Here is a 22,439-nt window from a genome sequence, read left to right on the forward strand (position 1 = left end):
TACCTTATTTCATAATAATTATCATCCATGTCGTTACACTTGTGTATTATGTATAATTGTATAATGCATTTGGCTAAAAAGCAATTGTATGCTTAAGAGCTAATAAATGTTGTTGTTGTTTTTTATAAACAGGCCGAAAACTGATACTATTACATCAGAGATAAGCTCTCAGTTCCTCGCCTTTTATGGTCAGCAACAATAGGAGAATTAATGATCTGATCACAAACACTGCCCTCGGGTAATGTTTTCACTGCCTTAATCTGCACTGTCATTGTCTGTCAAAAAGTGGCCTCTCAATCGAGCTGCTTTTGTTAGATAAGTTAAAGTATCCTAACAAATCTTTTATAAAAGCGCCAACGTTGTAAAACTGTATCAAGTAGTAAATGTACTCAGAAGTTATATTGAGAACACGATCGTACAGCTATACTGTCGTAATCGTTGATGCGAAGAAAGTGTGTAGGGTGCTAATATCAAACAGAGGTGGGCCGACTTCATAAACATGTTTTGATATTCCTTACAGTGTCGTCTTGTGGAAAATATTCGATTGCTTTTTGCACAAGCAGGTAATGGAGCTACGGTGTGCCGTCAGTGTTGTTTATTATTTTGTGATTTTGTTGATCTCAGTGGCAGCAAATGATTTACGGAACCTTACTTTCAACGTGTCCGAGCCTATATTCGTCTTCATGCTATCAGAACAAGAAATTACACTCAGTTATAATTTCGCCTGCAAAGACGCAGACGACCAGGAAGTTTTAACCGTAATCCTGTCCAGCTCGGACACATCTATTTTTACCATCACCGGAAACGAGACGACGCACGTGCCGTGCGTGTTCAGCCAATCGCGTGCGTCTGGATTTGCATATTTGGATAACGAAGTTGAAACTGTCGTAGGCGTCACAAACACCACGGTGTTGAAAGACAAAGGAGAACTAAAAATAAAGGTCAACGGTAAAATGATTGGTTTGGCGAAACTACAGCTCAATATTCATACTGACGTCAACAGAACGTCATTCGAACATATTTCAGCAGTCGATAATGCGACGGAATCGCAGACGTCGAATACGTATGAGTTTAGTGTGGCGGTTCGGCGAAGAATGCGACCAATTGATCAGATTTTTACCATCATAGTGGCGGTAGCGGTTGCCATAACTACAATGGGGTTTGGCTGCAAGCTGGAATTGAAGACTGTAAAGGAGTGCATACGTCGGCCCGTGGCCCCCGGGATAGGATTTGGGTGTCAATACATCGTCATGCCTCTGGTAAGTGTCCATGAGAACGTTACCATAAACACTTGTGGTTCACTGTATTGATACGTTTCACACACACTTCGTGTTCTTTTTATGCACATAGTACAATTATATTGATTATAGATACGTTCGCATTGCAGATAAATCATGTACGTTCTTTATACGAACTAATGCCATTGATATTATCCAATTTCGGTTTGAAGATTCAGTCGTATAATGTCTAGTTATTTATACAACTGTTTTACTATTTTATAGTCTTTAATTACGTTATTGTTCATGTATTTTCCAGTGTTTTCATATTCTGAACAAAACACAAAACAATACAAAAATTACTCAAGCCCAACGAATGAAATATTGCGAGAACAAGTGATACTTCATTAATGCAACATAAACATGGACAGCAGTGGTATATTCATTCTTGATTTAAACTGCAAAAGTCAATGCCTTACTAGTCTGCTCCGATTGAATAGGAAATTACAAACAGAAAACCCGAGCATACAACTATAAAAAAATATTAGTTTAGTTACTTAATAAATAAATACATCAATTGATATACGATAAATTCTTATAGAAATGCGATATTTACACTCTATTGTGTATTCAGTTGAAAGGTTACAATAGTTGAATCCCGCACGTTAAATTAATATACAGTTTAAGTTAAATCTCACGCCTGAAAATGACTGACTGAATTGTAATGCCTTTAATGTCAATTCTTTACACCGTCTGCAATTTGCTGTCAAATTGTATCTTAAATTGTAGAAAATTACCAAATTGACACACTTTCTAATGTTTCGCCATTAATAATTCTGCAAACTTGGTTTCATTATCGGTCTGTATCCCATTTATGTTAAGGACACTTGTCAAATGCATTTTTTATTCTGTACGTTAAAAAGTAATCCACTGGAAAAAATATGATGTTTAATTATTACAGAAAAAGGCGGGTATCTGTAAAATTGATCGAGTATTTTGAGTAACTGTCATTGCAATACAATCCTTGAAATATTATTGCATGGTCAAAAGCAATTTTTAGTGCCCACCTTAGTAAATAGAATTGTTATTTGATTATCATTTGCATTGTACTTTCCATACTTTACGGCAACAAGTATGGACGGTTTTTGCGCCGTTATTTCCAATGTAATAAACCGTATTTTGTAATCACTTCCAGTTTCCATCATAGACAATTAGTTGACGGGTTATTCGCTCTGTCCTTCACATTTTCTCTACATTGTCCTTTTCAATAATCCGGTTCTTCCATAGAAGTGTCAGTTTATTATCCATATAATATACTGGTACCATCATAGCGACGAATTATTGCACTGTTCTTGGAATATTCGAATGGCAGCAAAATGAAATTATCGAAATAGTATTGAGCGGTCATTGCAGTTTTTGGCTTGCTCCTCCATAAAATCATAATTTAACGGTTATTGTAAGTTCTATGTAATCTTTTTTTCCAACGAAGTCCTAACGAATATCTCAAACATGTTGTATCGCTTGCACCATTCTGAACCCACAACGATTAAAACATCAAAGTACAATGCCAATGTCATTTTGGTTTCCGCCATAGTGAACACCTTAAAATATTATTGCATTATCACTTTCGATATTTGGCGTCTACCACAATGGAAAAATGCAATAACAAATTACAATACATTATCATTTGCAATATTCGGCCTTTACCAAAGTGAAAGCCTTGAAACAGTATTTAGCTGTCATTTGCAATATTCGACTGTAAACTAACATTTGAACTGTTACACTGCAAAGTAATTTTCCTATTACAGCTGGGTTACGGCATCGCACGCCTGGTTCCCGTGAACGAACCGAGTTTCAAGCTGGGAGTCTTCCTTCTGGGGGTGTGTCCCGGTGGCGGTCTGAGCAACATCTGCACGTACCTGCTGGACGGGGATGTGTCTCTCTCCATCACCATGACATTCATCAGCACTGTTGCTTCCATCGGTAGGCATTTTACTGTGCTCACAGAATTTGACTTGATATTTGGGTATTTGGTCGGAAATTTGTGATTACATAAACTGTTTCATTTTTTTCTCGAAGAAGGCATACGTGAGGCTTTATGGTACTCAGCTTATTTCTTAAATATATTAAGTATTTTAATAATTAACTATTCTCACAAAACTGTCTATTTCATAACGATATATCAAACTTGCAGGGATGATGCCCCTTTGGCTGTACACTCTGGGCCGCACCTTCCTACTGGAAGACCTCAATATCACCATCCCTTACCTCAACATCCTGCAGGTTATTGCCAGCCTCGTCATCCCCTTGCTCATAGGCATCTTCCTTCAGTACAAGCTCACCAAAGTCGCGCTGGTCATCATTAAACTCCTCAGACCGTTTACGCTCTTAGTAATGGTTTTCTTCCTCTGCGTTGGACTGTACGCCAACTGGTACGTGTTCAAACTGTTTAAACCAGTCCACATTCTGGCGGGATGCCTACTGCCGTACTGCGGATATCTGATTGGTGGATTCGTCGCCGCCATTTTACGACAACCGAAAGCGCGCGTTATCACGATAGGCTTGGAAACCGGGATGCAGAACATTGGCGTTGCCCTGTTGGTTCTGCGGATCAGTTTTCCCTCACAGATGAGCGACATCGCGACGGTCGGGCCAATGGCGTCGGGAATGATGACACCGATTCCGGCGTTGTTAGCGGCCATCGGTTACGCATTGTATAAAAAATGCTGTAAGAAATACGAGCCTGTGGCTGTCAAAGACGATGGAATGAAAGTCAACGAGAACAAAGAAAATGAAACAGTCACGGAAACGCTTACTTCTGTTTAAAACAAGCTTCCGTTTATGAACTTCGATGATAGATGGAAATGCCAAGCAAACGAGACTTCATAATGCAACCAACTATTTGTGCATTATTAAGAAAAAATATTTGACGATGATGATCAAGTGCTTACATTTCTTCTTACAATTTATAGTTAGTATAACGTTAAAACTCGTTACCAACAATTTCCATCCCTAACATTGTTTATTTTTATTAGTTCGGGTACTTGTAATATGTTGAACGCTTTGCAATATTTTTGTAATACCTTAGTATACCTATACATGAAATAAAGGAATTAATGTGACTTATCTTATGCAGGTATTGTATACATGTATTTTTTATGAGAAAGATAGAGAGAAAGATGAAAAGAGGTAGAGAGGATTACTCGTATTTTTAGCGCATTCATGGGCATGGTGCAAAACTGTAATTCTGTTTTATCACCGTGTCAGCCTATGTTCAACTTGTTTGATGCTTTCATTATGTTTAATAGAAAGAGATATATATTCTGTAGGTTCCCCACCAGCAGCATGCATATTCACGATACTTCCTAATCGTTTGTTTAGGTTTTGATGTAATTAAACAATGGATGTTTTTCGCTCAAAAACCGGCAAACGAAGGATGAATATGTGTTCAAAGAACAAAATAGTGAAAGTATATACGGTACAATCGTTTAATGTTAAACAATTATGCATATTTTATTATATGCATATTTGTTCAGTCTGAAATAGAATGTCATATCTTTTCAGAGTGATTTTATGCACGAGCATGTCTAAATTTTTACGAATGCAATTACCATGGATGTATGGCAGTGATCCGCTGTATATATGTCTGTCTTCATGTTTTTCCTTATTTGGGATGTTAAACTTTTGTTTAATTATGAAATTAAGCGTCAATGTAAAACTTATTAAATACTAGTTCTTAACAATAGATTTTAAACGGTAACATTCATATAAGCCGACTATTGAAATGCGATCGATTTTTTAAATCCGCGGTAGACCAAGATATCGATCAAGTAAGACTATTTATATCGCTTCGATTGGAAGTTCGATACTCAGTAGTCTCCCTTAAATAACTGATAACGAACAATTTCACTTCGATACGCCTCTCAACAAGTAAACAAACGGACCTGTCGATTCTTGTTCAGTGTTTACAAATATGGCGGACTAAAGAACAAACATCTTGATAAAAATGAAAGGGAATTGGCTTGTTTTCGCTGTTTTTCTTTCACTTTTTGTTAGTGTGGTGAATGGTCTAACGAATGGCAAGTACTTTTTTTATTCACATTAATTACGTACTTTTCATTTAAGATGGGTTATTCAATCATGGGCAATAGCAATTACTTTAGCGATCGCTATTTTTAAATAATGACGAACTTTAACCAGAAGCAGCTGAAGGTCTGAGAAAAGGCTTTACTTTTAATTCTACTACAACCATCAGCATCACCACCACCACCACAACACTTAAATTATAATTAGATCAACATTATCTTTACCGTTTGAATGATAATAATAATAATGATAATACTAATAATTATCATTGTATTTGTTGAACAATAACATTGTATAGTCTCATTTGAGATTATTTAGTATGCTGAACGAATTCGCATTTTGAAGGTATCCCAGAACAAAAACTATTTATCCCCACGATGTTAACCTGGTGTGCACTACTTTTCAATAAAAATTTAACAAGTATTTAAATTATTTTAATTTCCTGTGCAGATTTCCTGAATCGGAAGTGTAACAGTGAGCTGTACGTGGCTCAGAGTCATCGGCTCGAGTCCTCTGACGCGCTCTATTACGAGCCTGACCTGTCCTGCTACTTCACGGTCACCGTGGACGCCGGCAAGAGGGTCTTCCTCATCAGCAGGTCTCTTGTGTCATGAACATGAGCCTGTGGCCGAATTCTTAAAGCTTCTTTTGGAACAATGATTATCATGTCTTAAATTCATAATATTAAACTAAGAGTCTCAGGCTGCCTTTATTCATTTGTTATTTTTTTGCACAAAAATGTTTTATTTTCTGGGGAATATTTCTTATACGATGAGCGGCTTAAGTTTTATAACAAACAATTATTTGGTTTCGCATAAAATGTAATAAGAACTTATCTTAAGTTAAGATTTTTCTGAGCAACTTTGCAAATACCAGCCCTGGAGCCACTGGTTCCTCATTTAATATTTGTCATCATTGGTAGATCCATTGAAAGTATACAAATTTAACCCATTTATGCCTAGCGCCTGGAAAAATCGCCGTGGCAAACAGTGTAGACCCAGATGAGACGCCGCATGATGCGGCGTCTCATCAGGGTCTTCGCTGTTTGCTTTAAGGAATTTCTGCAAGAAATATTCTAAATAAAGAAATAAATACACTAGACATCCCTAATTTTGGGAAAAAACTTGATCCAGTTTGGAAGGATGGGAGAGTCCACTAGGCATAGATGGGTTAATTTGAGGTAAATAAAACATTTTTCTTTATAATTTTATATGAAGTGAAGGTTTTATACAAAGTGAATTTAATACGGTAACAACAACCAACCTATGTTAACCTGGAGCTACTCATATATAACATCGTATATTGCGCCCGTCGAACTTTACAGCGTACATGTAGCTATGTGTTTTTATCATTTTCTCCGAAACTCGACACGAGTGTTTTATGAATTGCGTGTAGTACATAAGGACAGACAGCCACATTCACATAGTATCATACTAAAGGTTGAATATACGCTTAAGAAATATCGACATAATTTAGTTTGGGCTTGGGATAAGATGCTTTCCGTGAGTGTGCTGCTAACTTAGTTTTAGAGGCATTCCACGTCTTAAAATCGGTCAAAATTAAAAATAAGTTCTTATAAAAATTGATAGTTTTTTCTGGTTGGCCATTCAAGAACCATTATTCTTTTTGAATATGCATACCACCAATAAACACAAATACTGTTTTTATCTAAATAAACTTGCATTCGCGTATCATGACAGAAGCTCGACAATGCATTGGTATCATATATTGAGCTCGTTAAAGTAAACATTGCATGGATTTGCAATTACATTGATAAATGGAATACTTAGTAAAAGCACATGTATATACTCGCTTTCTTTTTAAGGATTTTTGAACTGGAGTCCAAGGTCTCAGGTGCATGCGTGGACTTTGTGAATATTTATGACGGCATCAGCACCGCGTCGTCCACCATTAATACGTCACCGCTTTGTGGGGTCATCTACAGAACGACATACCTTTCAACGTCAAATGCGATGACGGTGTATTTTGAAACGGACAAGACAGGCGCCCGGCACGGGTTCGACTACGTCTTTGTTGCCGTGACGACTGGTTTGCGGCTTTTTTATTATTATCTAGAATTTGTGCACGCGCTTTTCATTTGAAACTTGCGGATATGAAAGAGCAGCAAATACACCTAGCACAGGTGTAATAATGGATAGTATATGGTTAATATGTATTTGTTTGTTTGTACAACTACATTGATTACATGGACAGAAGTAATATTAATTGCAATATTGCTTTGAATTTTATTCAACCATTTGAATGTGTGCGTATGTATATTTTATAAGCGTTTTTTTTTCAACGGTGTTTAAATGAAAACTGTTGTGCTTTAAAATGACTTAGATCTCAAACATATTGCATGCGTATTAAGATTGGCAACAAGAACCCTGTGTTGAAAAAACAGCAACAGTATCCATATTCTGTGAATTTTAAGTAACGTATGCCAACTTAATTTTGACAATATTTTGTAAGTTTAATACATCTTCATTTTATTTCTCTTTTTCCTCCTGCAGGCACGTGTAACTCGGGTCAGTTCGCGTGCAACACGACGGGGGTGTGCATTCCCGAGGATCTACACTGTAGCACACAGGATGAGTGCGCCGACAACAGCGACGAAACGGGATGTGTCTGTAAGTGTTTATGTTTGCAAGTCTGCGCGTTTGTAAGAATGTGGTCTTTTTGGTCTGTTATTTTTGTAAATGTTTAACTGTTAGGCCGAACGGCTTGTTACTGTAATTATTTGTGTCTGTAAGTGTGTGCTTCCCGTAAGCCAGATTAGGTACATGTACGTAAGTCTGAAATTATGTGTTTTGTATGTCTTAAACACATTTACGTTTTGTGTCAGTAAAAGTGTGTGTTTTAGTAAATGCGTGTGTCTGTAAGTACGTATGCGTATTAAGTTAGTGCATCGGTAAGTATGGGTGGCTGTTGAGTGCCTGTGGCATACACATATTTTTTTTCTGTGATTCTGTATATCTGTTAGCCTGTAAATCTGTGTGTCGGTAAGTATTTGTGTCTGTAAGTCAGTGCAACATGTACGTATATGAGACTGTAAGGTGTGTGTATGTAAGTCTTTTTGACATTTAAGTCTTTGTGTCTGTATTGGGCTGTTCATCCTGATGTTTTACCACATATATATTATTAACGAAAGTTCTTCACCCAAAATTAATCATTTCTACTACTGCTGATGTAAATACAATTTTTCCTTAAAAGAATGATGCAAAATGTTACTTTGTGAATGATGATACATATGAGGCATGCAACTTTTAAAATTATATTTGTTGTTACCATTATGTCTAAGAATTGAGTAGGTATATATCCATAAAGAATCTCAGGCGTTTTAACGATGCTGACATTCGTCAAAAACCAGTTTCAAAAGTCAATTTGTTCAAAGTCTGGTTAGAATGATTATTAAATAATATACAGATACAAACAAATAAAGATGCATGGAAAATCCGCTCCTTGTTGGTGAAAATGGGCAAAACATATTTTTACGACGTCATTTCCGTTTCATTTGCAGACGACTTTCCGGACGGGGTTGAGCTGGACCCCAACGCGGCGCTCATCATCGGCCTCTGCGTGGGCCTCTTAGTGGCGCTCGTCGTCGTGAGCCTCTTCGGCTACTACTGCTACCGACACCACATCCGGTGGCGGTTCTTCATGAGGCGCCCCCTGACGGTGGACGAGGTGGTGCACGAGGAGACGACGCATTTCAACGCGTATCCGGTCACAAAAGTCTACTACAAAGAAAGGTGTTGCAATCGCGCTTTACATTCGACAAGAATAGTATTTTCAATAATACAATTCACGTCCTTTTCTAAAGCTGCACCAAACTGATTACAAAAGTCACTTATACAAAATTCTTTTGCTAAAGCAAAGTATACAAAGAGAAACATTTTTCTCAATAACTACATTCAAAGTTTCCATAGCCAGCATTGTATATAGGGGGCATATGTAACAACCTTTACATAACGTTCTTGCAGGTTCCAAGACATGTACATCGACGCCAAAGGTCCACCTGTATACAATGGGGCCGTGGCTACGCATATAACCAAGCGTGACTCGGCAACTGCGAGTCAAGTATCGTCGGATGTCATTTCCGCAGAAGATCTATCGACCTCCACGAGAAAAGATTCCATATACGCATAACCACTGTTGATTGTCAGAGTTTGATTTTACAGTTATTAATATGCCAAATTTCGTATGTTTAATATTATTTTACAGTTAAATAAACTTTGTACATTTCAATCTGTCCAAATATGCAAAACAAGGATTTTCCGCTCATATCAAACTGGCACTTTGCGATTGGTGAAAGTGTTACAATTAATGTACATGCAGTTGATATTTTATACGATATATTTATATTATATGTTTTATGGTATGCTTTTCAATCATTTATTTTAAACACGTATACTATATTTTAAGATATAATTCCTTTTTTGGAAGATTAATTAAGAACTGGGTTGTTAAAATGGGTTCTATATGCCTTTTGAATGTCAAATATTTTTAATTGGGTTAATAAATAACAGGATGTTTCAACGTTTCTGCATTTTTGGAATATTATCTGCAATTAATTCACAACAGAACACTTTTACATTAACGTGATATAAACTTTTTAGTATATTGCTGTCTGACATGTCGTATTATGTAATGTAGTGTATGACTTACTTTTATGTTTAACATTTAGACTACTTAATTCGTTACAGCGCTTTTTCTAATTTCTAAAATAACATCTTACTTTCTGAATGTAAAATGGTATAATTTGGCTTACAACGAATAGTCGATTGGACTTGATTTCATTTTTTGTTGTTGATATTTTTGAATTTTAAAGGGGCTTGTTCACATATTTGTGTATTAAAATGTAATCAAATGTTTCAAATTAGTAATAAACTGGTCTTGACAAGCGTTGAATAAAGCTGTGTACTCTCTTTGGGGTTCGAACCCGGAGTCTTCTGAAGCATAATTTAGAGTTTGATAGATTCGAAATGTGCAAATGTTTTGGATATCTCGGCTGTTTTCCCCCTTTTACAATCTATGAACAAGTCCCTTTAATGGGTGTATTTGTGTCTTGTTCTGAGAAAACTGGACAAAACGCATGTGCGTAAAGTGTCGTCCCAGATAAGCCTGTGCAACTCTCCGCTTAGGGAAGATTTTCGGTAAAAAGGGACTTCCTTTCAACGAAAAATACCATTGAAGCGGAAAGTGTCGTCCCTGATTAGCATGTGCGGACTGCACGTGCTTATCTGGGATGACACTTTGCGCACATGCATTGAGCCCAGTTTTCTCAGAACAAGGCTCATTGTATTATCGTTTCCATTGTATGTTATTCTCTACATGCCTCTTTACATAATGTTATAATGCATTTATATATTGTATTTTTCTTTGCAATATCCGTTCGCTGGCGAGCCTTTGACTATTTCCTATTGACAATTGTCTGTTATTTATGCACATAGGCATTTCTAAATAAACCAGAAAACAACGAATAGTGTTTAATTTTAGAAATCCATCCATAGCCCATGTATGCCTAGCGTCTAGAAAAAAGGTCGTGGCAAACAGCGTAGACCCATATGAGACGCTGCATGATGCGGCGTCTCATCAGGGTCTGCGCTGTTTGCTTAAAGGAATTTCTATAAGAAATATTCTAAATATAGAAATAAATATACTTGACATCCCTAAATTTGGAAATAAATTGATCCAATTTAGAAGGATGGAAGAGTCCACTAGGCATAAATGGGTTAATGAAATGGTTTTGTGAATGGTGCGCATACTTATTGCAGAGTCAGCGCAACATAAGAATAATTATGACAGAGTCTTTAATTCGACTACTCATTTTGCCAAAGAATGAAAAATGATAAAATGTGGGAAGACGACTTGTAGTGGACGCGTTTTTAGCTTACCAAAATTTACCTAGGCGTCTATTCACCGATGTATTTTTAAACCGAAGAATAAATAATGGACTTAGGACCGAGAAAGCCTCGTCCAGTGTTTGAATATATAAAGCATACACTTGGTGATAATGTCATTATTTTTTTACTGAAGCATCGTGAAGATAGGGGTGCCTTATGCAAAGTTTTACTAAAACATTTAAGCAACTTGAGTATTCCAAATTACATTTTATTATGAGACTTAAGTCTAACAATTGTATCATCGGGCCCGTAAATTTAAATTAATTCATGAATATTTTTAAAATAAAGATACTATGAACTCTACTTTCAGCATTTTGAATCGTTTGAAACGTGCCCTACTTATTATACTGTTATGGCTTGATAAAATTCAATAAAACAGACATACATACATACAGACAGACAGACAGACAGACAGACAGACAGACAGACAGACAGACAGACAGACAGACAGACAGACAGACAGACAGACAGACAGACAGACAGACAGACAGACAGACAGACAGACAGACAACTGACAGACAGACAGACAGACAGACAGACAGACAGACAGACAGACAGACAGACAGACAGACAGACAGACAGACAGACAGGCAGGCAGGCAGGCAGGCAGGCAGGCAGGCAGGCAGGCAGGCAGGCAGGCAGGCAGGCAGCAGACAGACAGACAGACAGACAGACAGACAGACAGACAGACAGGCAGGCAGGCAGGCAGACATACAGACAGACAAATAGACAGACATACAGACAAACAGACAGAAAGACAGACAGACAGACTGACATACAGACAGACAGACAGACAGACAGACAGACAGACAGACAGACAGACAGACAGACAAGCAGGCAGGCAGGCAGGCAGGCAGACAGGCAGACAGGCATTCAGGCAGGCAGGCAGACAGACAGACAGACAGACAGACAGACAGACAGACAGACAGACAGACAGACAGACAGACAGACAGACAGACAGACAGACAAATAGACAAACAGAAAGACAGATAGACACTTGATTCAGACTTGTACAAACTTACATCGTCTTATCACTCAAATATATACATTATTCTTTGTCACGTGACTACGAATAGCAACAATTCGTTATATAACATAAATAGTAGTCAGTTAAAAATACAAATGCAAATTAACACAATCTATTGTAAGAACATGGGATTGCTATCTAGGGGGTGATGAAATCTATTAAACGGTATTACTAAGGATGGCATTTCTTAAAACTAAAGCTTTTTTATATATGGGTCGCGTTCTGAGAATAACTGGGCATAATGCATGTGCGTAAAGTGTCGTCCCAGATTAGCAGTCCACACAGGCTAATCAGGGACGACACTTTCCGGCTTAATTGGATTTTTGCTAAGAAGAAACTTTATTTAAACGAAAAATGTCATAAAAGCGGAAAGTATAGTCCCTGATTAGCCTGTGCGGATTGCACAGGCTAATCTGGGACGGCACTTTACGCACACACATTATGTCCAGTTTTATCAGAACACGACTCATATTTACATACATTTGAAATTACTAATCTATCACATGAGATAAATAACTTGTGGAATTTAAATACAGATGGGTTTATATCAAATGTACGGCTGATATATAAAAAAAATCTTAAATTTGTGTAACAGCGGCATATACATATAAATGATATTCATCTTCTAAACCTTAGTCGTTACAGCATAAACAATAATGTTTATTTCGTGGGATGTTGTTATGTGCTATCTGCCCGTTTGGATCCTCAACAAGTGACAATTTTAGTCTTACAAAATATAAACGCGGACGTCTAGGTAGTAAATCGAAGTATTCTTTATTTTCTTAAGAGGTTTTACATAGTTTACACATATCTAAAACAGGACTGTAATTTATTTTACGAAACCACTCTTGTTTAGAATTGTCATAAAGTCTACATTTGAATTCTCTTACAAAACTATTTATTTTCTAAACGTTTGAATTTTCAAATACATAACCAAATCCATAATTATTTAACATTTTCTTGACATTTGTGAGCCAATGGTTATAACCTTTATAACAATCGTTTAAGGCTTGTATGTACACAGTTTGCATAATAATATTGTTATAATTATGTTATTCTATATGAAAATAAACACTATAAAGTACTTCTGTGGTCACAAAGCAATTATAAAACAGAAAGGCGAATGAAATAGATGGCGGGCAACTTATAGTATATATAATTGTGGATTTAGAACAAATATGGCTTAGCCATATTGTTGACAACCTATTTTGTTTGTGCAATACGTGATATATTATTTTAGTAAAAAAAGCCGAAAACGATTGGATCGCCAAAATTTAGCAAGCAACCATAAATAAAACAAGGGCTGTTTGTAAAACAAGCGTGCCCCCAAATTGGCTGTCAGTTGTAGTGGCAGCCATTGTGCGAATACGTTAGAAACCATTTTACTGCTTCAGGTCACTGTGACTTCGACCTTTGACCTAGTGACCTAAAAATCAATAGGGGTCATCTGTCAGTCATCATCAATACACCTATGAAGTTTCATGATCGTAGGACTAAGTATTTTTGAGTTATCATCCGGAAACCATTTTACTGTTTGACCTTGACCTTTGACCTTGTGACCTGAAATCAATAGGGGTCATCTGCCAGTCATGATCAATCTACTTATGAAGTTTCATGATCTTAGGCCTCAGCGTTCTTGAATTATCAGCCGAAAACCATTTTACTGTTTCGGGTCACTGTGACCTTGACCTTTGACATAGTGACCTGAAAATCAATAGGGGTCATCTGCCGGTCATGATCTATGTACCTATAAAATTTCATGATCCAAAGCATAAGCGTTCTTGAGTTATCATCCGGAAACCATTTTACTGTTTTGAGTCACTGTGACCTTGACCTTAGACCTAGATACCTGAAAATTAATAGGTGTTATCTGCCAGTCATGATCAATATACCTATGAAATTTCATGATTCTAGGCGTAAGCGTTCTTGAGTTATCATTCGGAAAACGTTTTACTGTTTCGAGTCACTGTGACCTTGAACTTTGACCTAGTGACCTGAAAATCAACAGGAATTATTTGTCAGTCATGATCAATATACCCATGAAGTTTCATGATCCTAGGCCTAATCATTCTTGAGTTATCATCAGGAAACTATTTTACTGTTTCGAATCATTGTGACCTTGACCTTTGACTTAGTGACCTGATAATCAATAGGGGTCATCTGCCAGTCATGATCAATGTACCTATGAAGTTTCATGAAAATAGGCCTAAGCGTTCTTGAGTTATCATTCGGAAAACATTTTACTGTTTCGAGTCACTGTGACCTTGAACTTTGACCTAGTGACCTGAAAATAGGGGTCATGTGGCCGACATGTGCAAACCCTTCGAAGGGGGGCATAATAATGTATGTCGGAGTAAGCGAGTTTGTAAAGCGTAAGGCATGTGATTAAGACATTCCGAGTTCAAAACCGCTATATTTTACATCTTTTTTTTTTTTTTTTAAATTATAATTAATGTTTTATGGTCATATACTTAAAATTGTGAAAATAAAGAAGTTACACGTATGCGCCCACATTCCGATTTTATCTCAACATTTTTCATATGCAATCAGAATGCAAAATATGTTCCACGACTATATTATTTATTAAAAGACCCGTGAGATGTTTGCCTTAAAATTGAATATGTTTCTGACAAAACAAATCCAGATTACTTGCAAATTAGAAATGTTCTTTGTAATTGACAAATTCTATGAAGGTGCACCAGGGCCCCTGATTGTTGTATTGTTTTTGTTTCAATCTCTACAGATATCATTTTGATAGCGCAATAAAAAAAACTTCTGTTATAATTCTGATATTATTTATTGAACACGTGTAACTGAAGAACTTATACGTTGATACTAACAAGATTGTTGACATACAGCACGATATATATAGCATTTTGTTGGTTAAAGTCTAACAAAATATTCATTTATCTCATACAAAACATATAATACGTTTGCTGGAACTTTAAACAATAAATACTTGCTACATTTCCTCAATACGGATAAAAGCTCAGGTTTTATCAGAAATCTATAATAATTTCCAAAATATTGGGTGGCTGAATCTAAAGCATAACAAAAAAAGGACAAACAACAAATTTGAACATCGATGAAGTGTCTGTTTAATTATTTTAATAACATTTTTGTAAAGTTTACATGAGCACGAGTGCTTAAATAGTGCTAGTGCGATCGGTTACAATAGAAGTCCGCCAACTTATATAAACTTTTCCTACAAATATCATCTCAGTGCCGGCGTAAAATGTGCATGTACTTTTTTAACGTTTTAATTAAAAAAAACGCAGTTATTGTCTACTCGCTAAACACGTTTTTTTTCAAATTCAAATTTATAGTGATCCCGACAATAACAATAATGACATCAACTGTAGTTTTGTATCCAATTTTATTTATCCATTAAACATGGAAATTAACCATCCCGCCTTTTTGCTGGTCATTCCTTCCTCTCAACCATGCCATACCAGTCTTGATGTTTCCCCAGTTGTTATCAGATGCCGTCCAGCCCCACGCACCCGCGTAACCATAGTAGTAGGCGAAGTTGTAAAGGTCAGTGATCTTCGAGCCGGCCGCATCCGACTCCCGGAACTCTCCGATTACCAGAGGTTTGTCCAGTCCGAATTCGCTGTAGTGTTTCTGGAGCACATACGACTAACAGCGTACACTTCATGTAACCGGAAAATAATGTTGGCTTATAACTGATATAGGGAGCAGTTGATAATGTATAAAAGCGTATAAGCAAATATCTAGAACCTTTAAGACAAACAAACACATGAATTCACACACCCTTTCCCATTTAAAGAGTTAATAATAACCAATAGCAAATTCGCGTCAATATGTAGGCATGCAACACAGTACCTGGAAAGGCGAAAATCCGTCCCAATGTCCTCCAGAGGAGTATGTGTGCACCTGATAGAATGTCAGCGTCCCCTGTAATTCATACGAAATATTATGCTAGTCAGTCTTTAAGACTGAAATCTTCACGGAGTAAAGGGCATCTTCCCTACAAACTTCATGTATCTCGATACCATCATTCAATAAAACGTATGAAAAAAAAAAATTATTACCGTTCTTGTCGTTACATTATGCATCGAGACTAACTGTCCAGCGCCGTTTGAAACCTTGGTTTACATACATTTCAACTAAGTGACATTTTATACACACGAGTGATTTCATTGGTCCAATGCGGAGGTGTGTCTTAACAACTGGAGATTTCATTAATAAAGACTGCATGATCATTGTCAACTGGGTCATACGAGTTGTGTATCGTGTTATTTCTTAAAAGTTTACCCAGCATTTGTAAAAATGTTGCAAGACATATACATTTTCAGAAAGGAAATTCATTTCTGCGTTGAATAAGACCGAGATCGTGAAAATCGCTGCACAATTGATGAAGATATGGCTGTTCAAAGCGATGCACCCCGTTTTGGGGTGATTTTGAGTTGCATACCTTGTTATATATATATTTGATAGTGATTTTGCTTTCATAAAATTTAATTTTTCGTTATAATATGATTATTTATCATTCAAAATGATGTTTTCACTAATTCATATCATAGCCACACGCTTATCACCTGTGCTAGCGAGTAGCATAATGCGGGAATTATTTCTGTGCAGTTGTATTTTACCGATTGATACAACTTGTATTTTTTGGGAACATTAAGCAGGTATATCATAAATTGACATGGTCAGTTACTAAGATTAAAATAGCAGTGGCAACCTCTCAGTCAAACAAGCATTTATTTTCATATTCTCGTCTGTAAACTGGTTATAGCAATTCTGAAAACAACATTTAAACGTGTAAGGTAAAAAGCAGAACATGCTGAATGCGTATCACCTATGAAATTGTTTATCTTAATAAAAATTCCACTTTAGAACAAAAATGTTGCCGAAGAAAAACAAGAATTAAGAATGCGTGTAATAATGAAATAATACAATACTCTATAATACCAATCTGAGAGGAATTTACTATATATTTAATCGTTTAAAGGAGCTCATAACTACGGCACGTACATGGGCTCTCCCACCTGAGCCAACCAGGCACGAGTCTTTGTACAGGTTGTGGAAGCCAAATCGGTCCGTGTTAGCTTTTGAGTTCCATGATCCTAGCGTCACCATTGCACCCGGGTCTTCACGACGAATCGCATCTGCTTGCCAGTTTATGAACCTGTTTAAATGTAATCAAGATTGCAGACAATATAGAAGAACGTTCAAACTACTATCATTATATAAAATAAAACAACTAGTATAATATTAATAAAGCGATTTGGAAAGTAACAATTTGTTTGTTTCTAAAACCGTTTTGTATAAAATGCTTGAGCTTTTCATTTTTATTGAAGTAGGGGCGATATGTAGGCTAATCACTCGATTAGATACAGTTACTTAACATGATTACTTTTGAGACTTATGAAATTACGAAATGCCAACACAAACCAAACATGTGCAAATTAAGCAATGATTCAACTGCGTCTGAATATAAAAGACACCGGCAAACGATGAATTGATTTGACAAATCAAACTGCTTTTGCAGTGTGATAAAACATATGAATAATAATAGCGTTGAGACAATGAGTTAAGTTCATTAAATATCTTGTCTTTTGATGTCTTGATGTTCGTTCACCTTTGTATTTGTGCTGCGCTGTAAAGCCTGCCCTCCCACCCCATTCCAGATCCTTCAAGCTTGCTGGTGTCGTGACAAGGGTTAGCGTCATGATGGCCTGGTATGATCTCCCCTTCCGGCTCGTTCATGATTTCCCAGCCACCGAGAGCGGGCTCGTTTTTCAAGGCGTGGACCATGGGCGTGAGGCACTTGTCGAGATAGGTCTGGAGTTTACCGGTGTCCGTTATCAGGCCTTGTAATCTTACAAGAAAAACATTTAACGACATTTATGCCAATGAAGTCATATACAAATACTTAATATGATTGCTTTACTTAAAAACTACGTTTATTCCTTTTTCTGTGGCTGCATAACAAACATTATTCCTTACACAATACTAGCGCAGTCAAAATAATCTTTATTTGTGTTTTATTGTTAAACATGTTGTTGTCTTGCGACCTCCTGGTACCAGGTGCGATCCCACTTTTTGAGTGCACACAGGTTCTGATCAAAGATATCAAGTAACGGCACAACTCAGGTATCGAACTCTCAGGGGTTCCTTTATACGTCTAAGGCTGTCAATACGTATTCATCCCACCTTGGATGATTGGTTTGTTTTTTTGCTCCATTCCAGAGGACGATGAACACGAGGATGTTGAGACGCTGTGCAGAGTGTATGAAGGTGCGCAAGTCGCTGACGAGGGTGGAGTCTATTCCAGACACGTGACCATCACCGGTGAACTCTGGCGACGTGTCGCCCTCTATATGCAGCCAAATTCCTAAAACAGTTAATGTAATTAATATGGGAAGATACACGATTGTAGCCAACGTTAAATCAAATTATGAAAATCTATTAAAATGATGATTGACACGATTGGTTTACAAGCGTTGTAGAATTCCTACTTCTTTTACTCCTTCGACAAAGTTGATAGTTGTTCTTTGAAGGGTGCTCGTTTACAGTTTTGTTAAAGCGAGTATATACGATTTGGTCAAATATAAATGAATTTATATAAGATGTGTAAAAAACTTATTATATATATCTTCCAAAATATAAAATAAAATAAAAGTTCAGAAGAACATGTGTTGAACAATGCGAAATAAGCCAGATATTTAATTCTGAAATTGATAACGGCTGTACAGTCGAATTCGTCAGCATGTATATCATTCATGTACGATGTGAATCTAAACTTAGTTTAACGGTTCATTTTAAATTTCTGCAACGATATATATTCATACGACACACGAACACTAACTCTGGTCCTAATAAAAAAGACGAATGCTTCGGTTATTGTAGGAAAATATGTTCGTCACAATCGACTCGGGGCGCTAATTTGTCTTTGCTGCATTTTATGAAATTGGTATTTAATTTATAATTTTTCTTGCCTATTTTGTGTTATTGTAACATATTCTATCAATTTATTATAATTTAACACATATACAAAATCGTATATACTCGCTTTAAGTGACGTTTTCAAAAGTAAGAGTTAAAGATTAAACAAGAATGTTTAAACAACCGAAATAAAAGTCCTGATAATAAAAGTAGACGTTTCAACATATTGGCTCATTAATGGAAAATCATCGCTAAAAATGGTAAACTAATAAAGCTTTTGTAACGGAATAGTAGTAATAATTAATGCTGATTAAACGTATCATTTAACACAACAAACGCCGAGTACTAAGAGACCGCATGTGTTTCCCTTTCAGTATTAAAGCTCTCGTGGCGTAGTATAGCGAATCAACGTTTGCTTCCAAAGGTCCCAGGTTCGAATCCCGGGTAAGATGATTTTTAGTATTTACTCTGTTTTCTTGCTTTTATTATTTGTTAAGACTATTTAAACAGTATAGTGTTGTTAGAAAACTTATTTCATGACATTTTTTCCAAAATACAAAAATCTTTGAACAAGTCCCTTTCAGTATGAACGGTCAGCATATGTCTGTGATCGATACAGTTTCAAATTGATTTGCAAATCGATTGTATGGTCCAGTCTCACTATGATGCCGGTGACTCTACCGGAATGAACCGGGGCTCCACCGGGGACGACCGGGATGAACCGGGGACAACCGGGGCTCCACCGGGAAAGCATTAAAATGTTTAATACCTCCGGGATGAACCGGGAGTCACCGGGAAGGACCGGCAATGACCGGCGCGGCACCGGGAACAACCGGGACGGCACCGGGAACAACAAGACAGCACCGTAGCTCCACCAAGACCCATACAGACCCCGGCAGAGCTACGGCAACGCCACGGTTGTCGCCGGTGGTGCCCAGGTGGAGCCCCGGTGAATGCCGGTAGATTCCCGGTATAGCTACGGTACATCGGTAAATCGACACTCTGTCGGTATGCCACTGGCATTCACAGGGGCTCCGCCGGGGCATTACCGGCGACGACCGGGTTAAACCGGGCCGTTGCCGTAAATCTGCCAGCTACTTATGCCGGTATAGCCCCGGTGAGTGCCGGCGGAGTTACGGTATACCGGTGCTCTGCTGGGACGCTGCCGGCTTTCATCGGGGTTCCATCGGGGCATTACCGGTGACAACCGGGGCTCTGCCAGGGCTTCACAGGGATAAACCGTAGCTAGTCCGGGGTTGACATGGACTCTGCCGGGTTGTTGACCGGTTTCAATCGGGGCGGCACCGGGAAAAAGTGTGACCGCGTTATAAAAATCATACGAGTCATCCCGGTTCTCGCCGGTCGACCGGCGTAAGCAAACCGGGATGGTGCGGGGCTTTACCGGCAATAGTGAGACTTGGGCTTTAAACTTAAAAGTATTTTCTAAACTTACGGATGGAGTTTCCACCAGACGCGTGTATTTCATTTAGGATTTGTTCCATTCTGCCTTTCACACCACTGTATTGATTGTGTCCGAAATCATGGGCATAGTGTACCCATGCGAGGTTCGTGCCGGACAGGAACACGCGTTGACCATCTTTCATGAGAGTACTGCCATGTACTGTAAGACGGCCACCGTGGGCGCCTGTAACATATTGGAATTTTTTATTTAGGCCTATAAGATTTTCTTAAATGATTATCGATTCTCTGAAAAAAACTAACTTAGTGTGACTTTGTTACAAACTAATACAGCAAAAAAAGACATAGCAAAAACAATCTTCAATATTTAACTGGCAACTATTATCAGTAGTTGTAAAATAAGAAGTAAGATTTACCTTTAAGCAATACGAGTAGACACACGGTAATTTGCCACATCGCCGTTCTACCTGGTCTGGCAACACCAATCAATTTATATCAGTCGAGTTCTGTCATCAGACATGAGCAAGGACGTGGCTTTATATTCATGTTATGAGATTTTCAACACCTGTTTTGAAATAAAAAACCGGTGAACAGGTTCATAAACACGCTTTTTAAACTTTCTTTATATAAAATCTAGTTTGAAAAATTATCAATGTTAACTTATCGTTGAGCATATCAAATTATACAAACAAGATGTTTTCATGTGACGTATAAATAAAATTTGAAAACTAAATTGATTAGGTACGGTAGATATGCTTTCGAAAAAGAAGTTATAGTGCGTGGTATAAATGAAATTGAAATCTATATAGATTAGGTACGGTAGATAAGCTTTCGAACAAGAAGTTTTAATATGTCGAATAAACTTAATTTGAAAACCATATAGATTACATATGGCAGATATGCTTGAAAAAAAGAAGTTTGAATGTGTCGTATAAATTAAATTTGAAAACTATATGGATTAAATCCGGTAGAAACGCTTTTTGAAGGGAGCACTGATAACAAACAATTCGGGTTTTACACAAATTGGGTTAGTCACTTTATCGCTTTAAACAGCGACAAACAGTTTGGTAGAGCACTGTTGAAATTAGGGATTCGATCTTTTTGAGGCATCATACGAATACTGTGACTCGTGTACTGAATAAGTTACGAAAGCTATCTATTTACGTATCATCTTGTTAAGGTCGATTTTTAACTGACCTAGAACTTGCCATATAAGGAACAAACTAGTATGTGTTAGTAGGCTAGATATAAACCTTATCATTGCTTGCACTAGACGAACACAATCTTGACAATTCAATTTAGACTTGTATTATAAATGTGACTTGTTCTGATAAAATTGGGCATTATGCATGTGCGTAAAGTGTCGTTCCAGATTAGCCTGTGCAGTCCGCACAGGCTAATCAGGGACGACACTTTCCGCCTAAACTAGATTTTCGGATAAAAAGGGACTTCCTTAAAACTAAAAATACCATTAAAGCGGAAAGTGTCGTCCCTGATTAGCATGTGCGGACTCCACAGGCTAATCTGGGACGACACTTAACGCACATGCATTATGCCCCGTTTTCTCAGAACAAGACACCAATTATTAGATCTAGTATGAACACATTACTACTGTCTGACCGGAGTGAGTATATTTTAGCCCTAGTGTTCGATAAAACGTGACATGTATGGCCGTAATCAAAGGGTCGTTGTCTAGACCAATATGACATTTACATAAAAACATTTCGGTAATAAGTACAGCAACATTTAAGTTTAGTTTCTAATTAATAAAACTTTTATTCAATGTGATGTTTGCTCAGATTGAGGCATTTTTAAGTGACTGCGGACTGCACAGGCTAATCTGGGACGACACTTTACGAACATGCATTA

The 22,439-nt window shown here is 37.3% G+C and overlaps 3 protein-coding genes across 3 annotated transcripts; 2 read left to right on the top strand and 1 right to left on the bottom strand.

Annotated features, from left to right (window-relative positions):
* The first annotated feature begins 544 nt into the window (after positions 1–544).
* On the top strand, positions 545–4,265 carry LOC127846422 (ileal sodium/bile acid cotransporter-like). Its single transcript, XM_052377648.1, has 3 exons — positions 545–1,259; positions 3,026–3,200; positions 3,412–4,265. Exons 1-3 carry the CDS (start codon positions 567–569, stop codon positions 4,041–4,043), a joined length of 1,500 nt encoding a protein of 499 aa, XP_052233608.1. The 5' UTR covers positions 545–566; the 3' UTR covers positions 4,044–4,265.
* Positions 4,266–5,121: 856 nt separating this feature from the next.
* Positions 5,122–10,786, top strand: LOC127845300 (low-density lipoprotein receptor-related protein 3-like). The gene is made up of 6 exons (XM_052376127.1): positions 5,122–5,296; positions 5,754–5,901; positions 7,129–7,352; positions 7,817–7,933; positions 8,824–9,055; positions 9,287–10,786. Exons 1-6 carry the CDS (start codon positions 5,224–5,226, stop codon positions 9,450–9,452), a joined length of 960 nt encoding a protein of 319 aa, XP_052232087.1. The 5' UTR covers positions 5,122–5,223; the 3' UTR covers positions 9,453–10,786.
* A 4,807-nt stretch (positions 10,787–15,593) lies between these two features.
* On the bottom strand, positions 15,594–21,150 carry LOC127844394 (mannan endo-1,4-beta-mannosidase-like). Its single transcript, XM_052374532.1, has 7 exons — positions 20,987–21,150; positions 20,605–20,796; positions 18,420–18,600; positions 17,845–18,084; positions 17,238–17,391; positions 16,083–16,154; positions 15,594–15,860 (listed from the first exon to the last, which is right to left on the bottom strand). The coding sequence occupies exons 1-7, from the start codon at positions 21,024–21,026 to the stop codon at positions 15,624–15,626; spliced, it is 1,116 nt and encodes a 371-aa protein (XP_052230492.1). The 5' UTR covers positions 21,027–21,150; the 3' UTR covers positions 15,594–15,623.
* Between the last annotated feature and the right edge of the window lie 1,289 nt (positions 21,151–22,439).

The sequence above is a fragment of the Dreissena polymorpha genome, chromosome 9 (assembly GCF_020536995.1).
Source record: "Dreissena polymorpha isolate Duluth1 chromosome 9, UMN_Dpol_1.0, whole genome shotgun sequence".
Classification (NCBI taxonomy): domain Eukaryota; kingdom Metazoa; phylum Mollusca; class Bivalvia; order Myida; family Dreissenidae; genus Dreissena; species Dreissena polymorpha.

Bases quoted from the DNA above. Each gene is read 5' to 3' on its own strand.
- LOC127846422 (XM_052377648.1), top strand. From the start codon at position 567: ATGGAGCTACGGTGTGCCGTCAGTGTTGTTTATTATTTTGTGATTTTG. The intron at 1,260-3,025 runs GTAAGTGTCCAT...TTCCTATTACAG, and splicing joins AATACATCGTCATGCCTCTG to CTGGGTTACGGCATCGCACG. The intron at 3,201-3,411 runs GTAGGCATTTTA...TCAAACTTGCAG, and splicing joins CAGCACTGTTGCTTCCATCG to GGATGATGCCCCTTTGGCTG.
- LOC127845300 (XM_052376127.1), top strand. From the start codon at position 5,224: ATGAAAGGGAATTGGCTTGTTTTCGCTGTTTTTCTTTCACTTTTTGTT. The intron at 5,902-7,128 runs GTCTCTTGTGTC...TTTCTTTTTAAG, and splicing joins AGGGTCTTCCTCATCAGCAG to GATTTTTGAACTGGAGTCCA. The intron at 9,056-9,286 runs GTGTTGCAATCG...ACGTTCTTGCAG, and splicing joins AAAGTCTACTACAAAGAAAG to GTTCCAAGACATGTACATCG.
- LOC127844394 (XM_052374532.1), bottom strand. From the start codon at position 21,026: ATGTGGCAAATTACCGTGTGTCTACTCGTATTGCTTAAAG. The intron at 20,797-20,986 runs GTAAATCTTACT...AATATGTTACAG, and splicing joins TCTACTCGTATTGCTTAAAG to GCGCCCACGGTGGCCGTCTT. The intron at 16,155-17,237 runs GTACGTGCCGTA...TATGAATTACAG, and splicing joins GCTCAGGTGGGAGAGCCCAT to GGGACGCTGACATTCTATCA.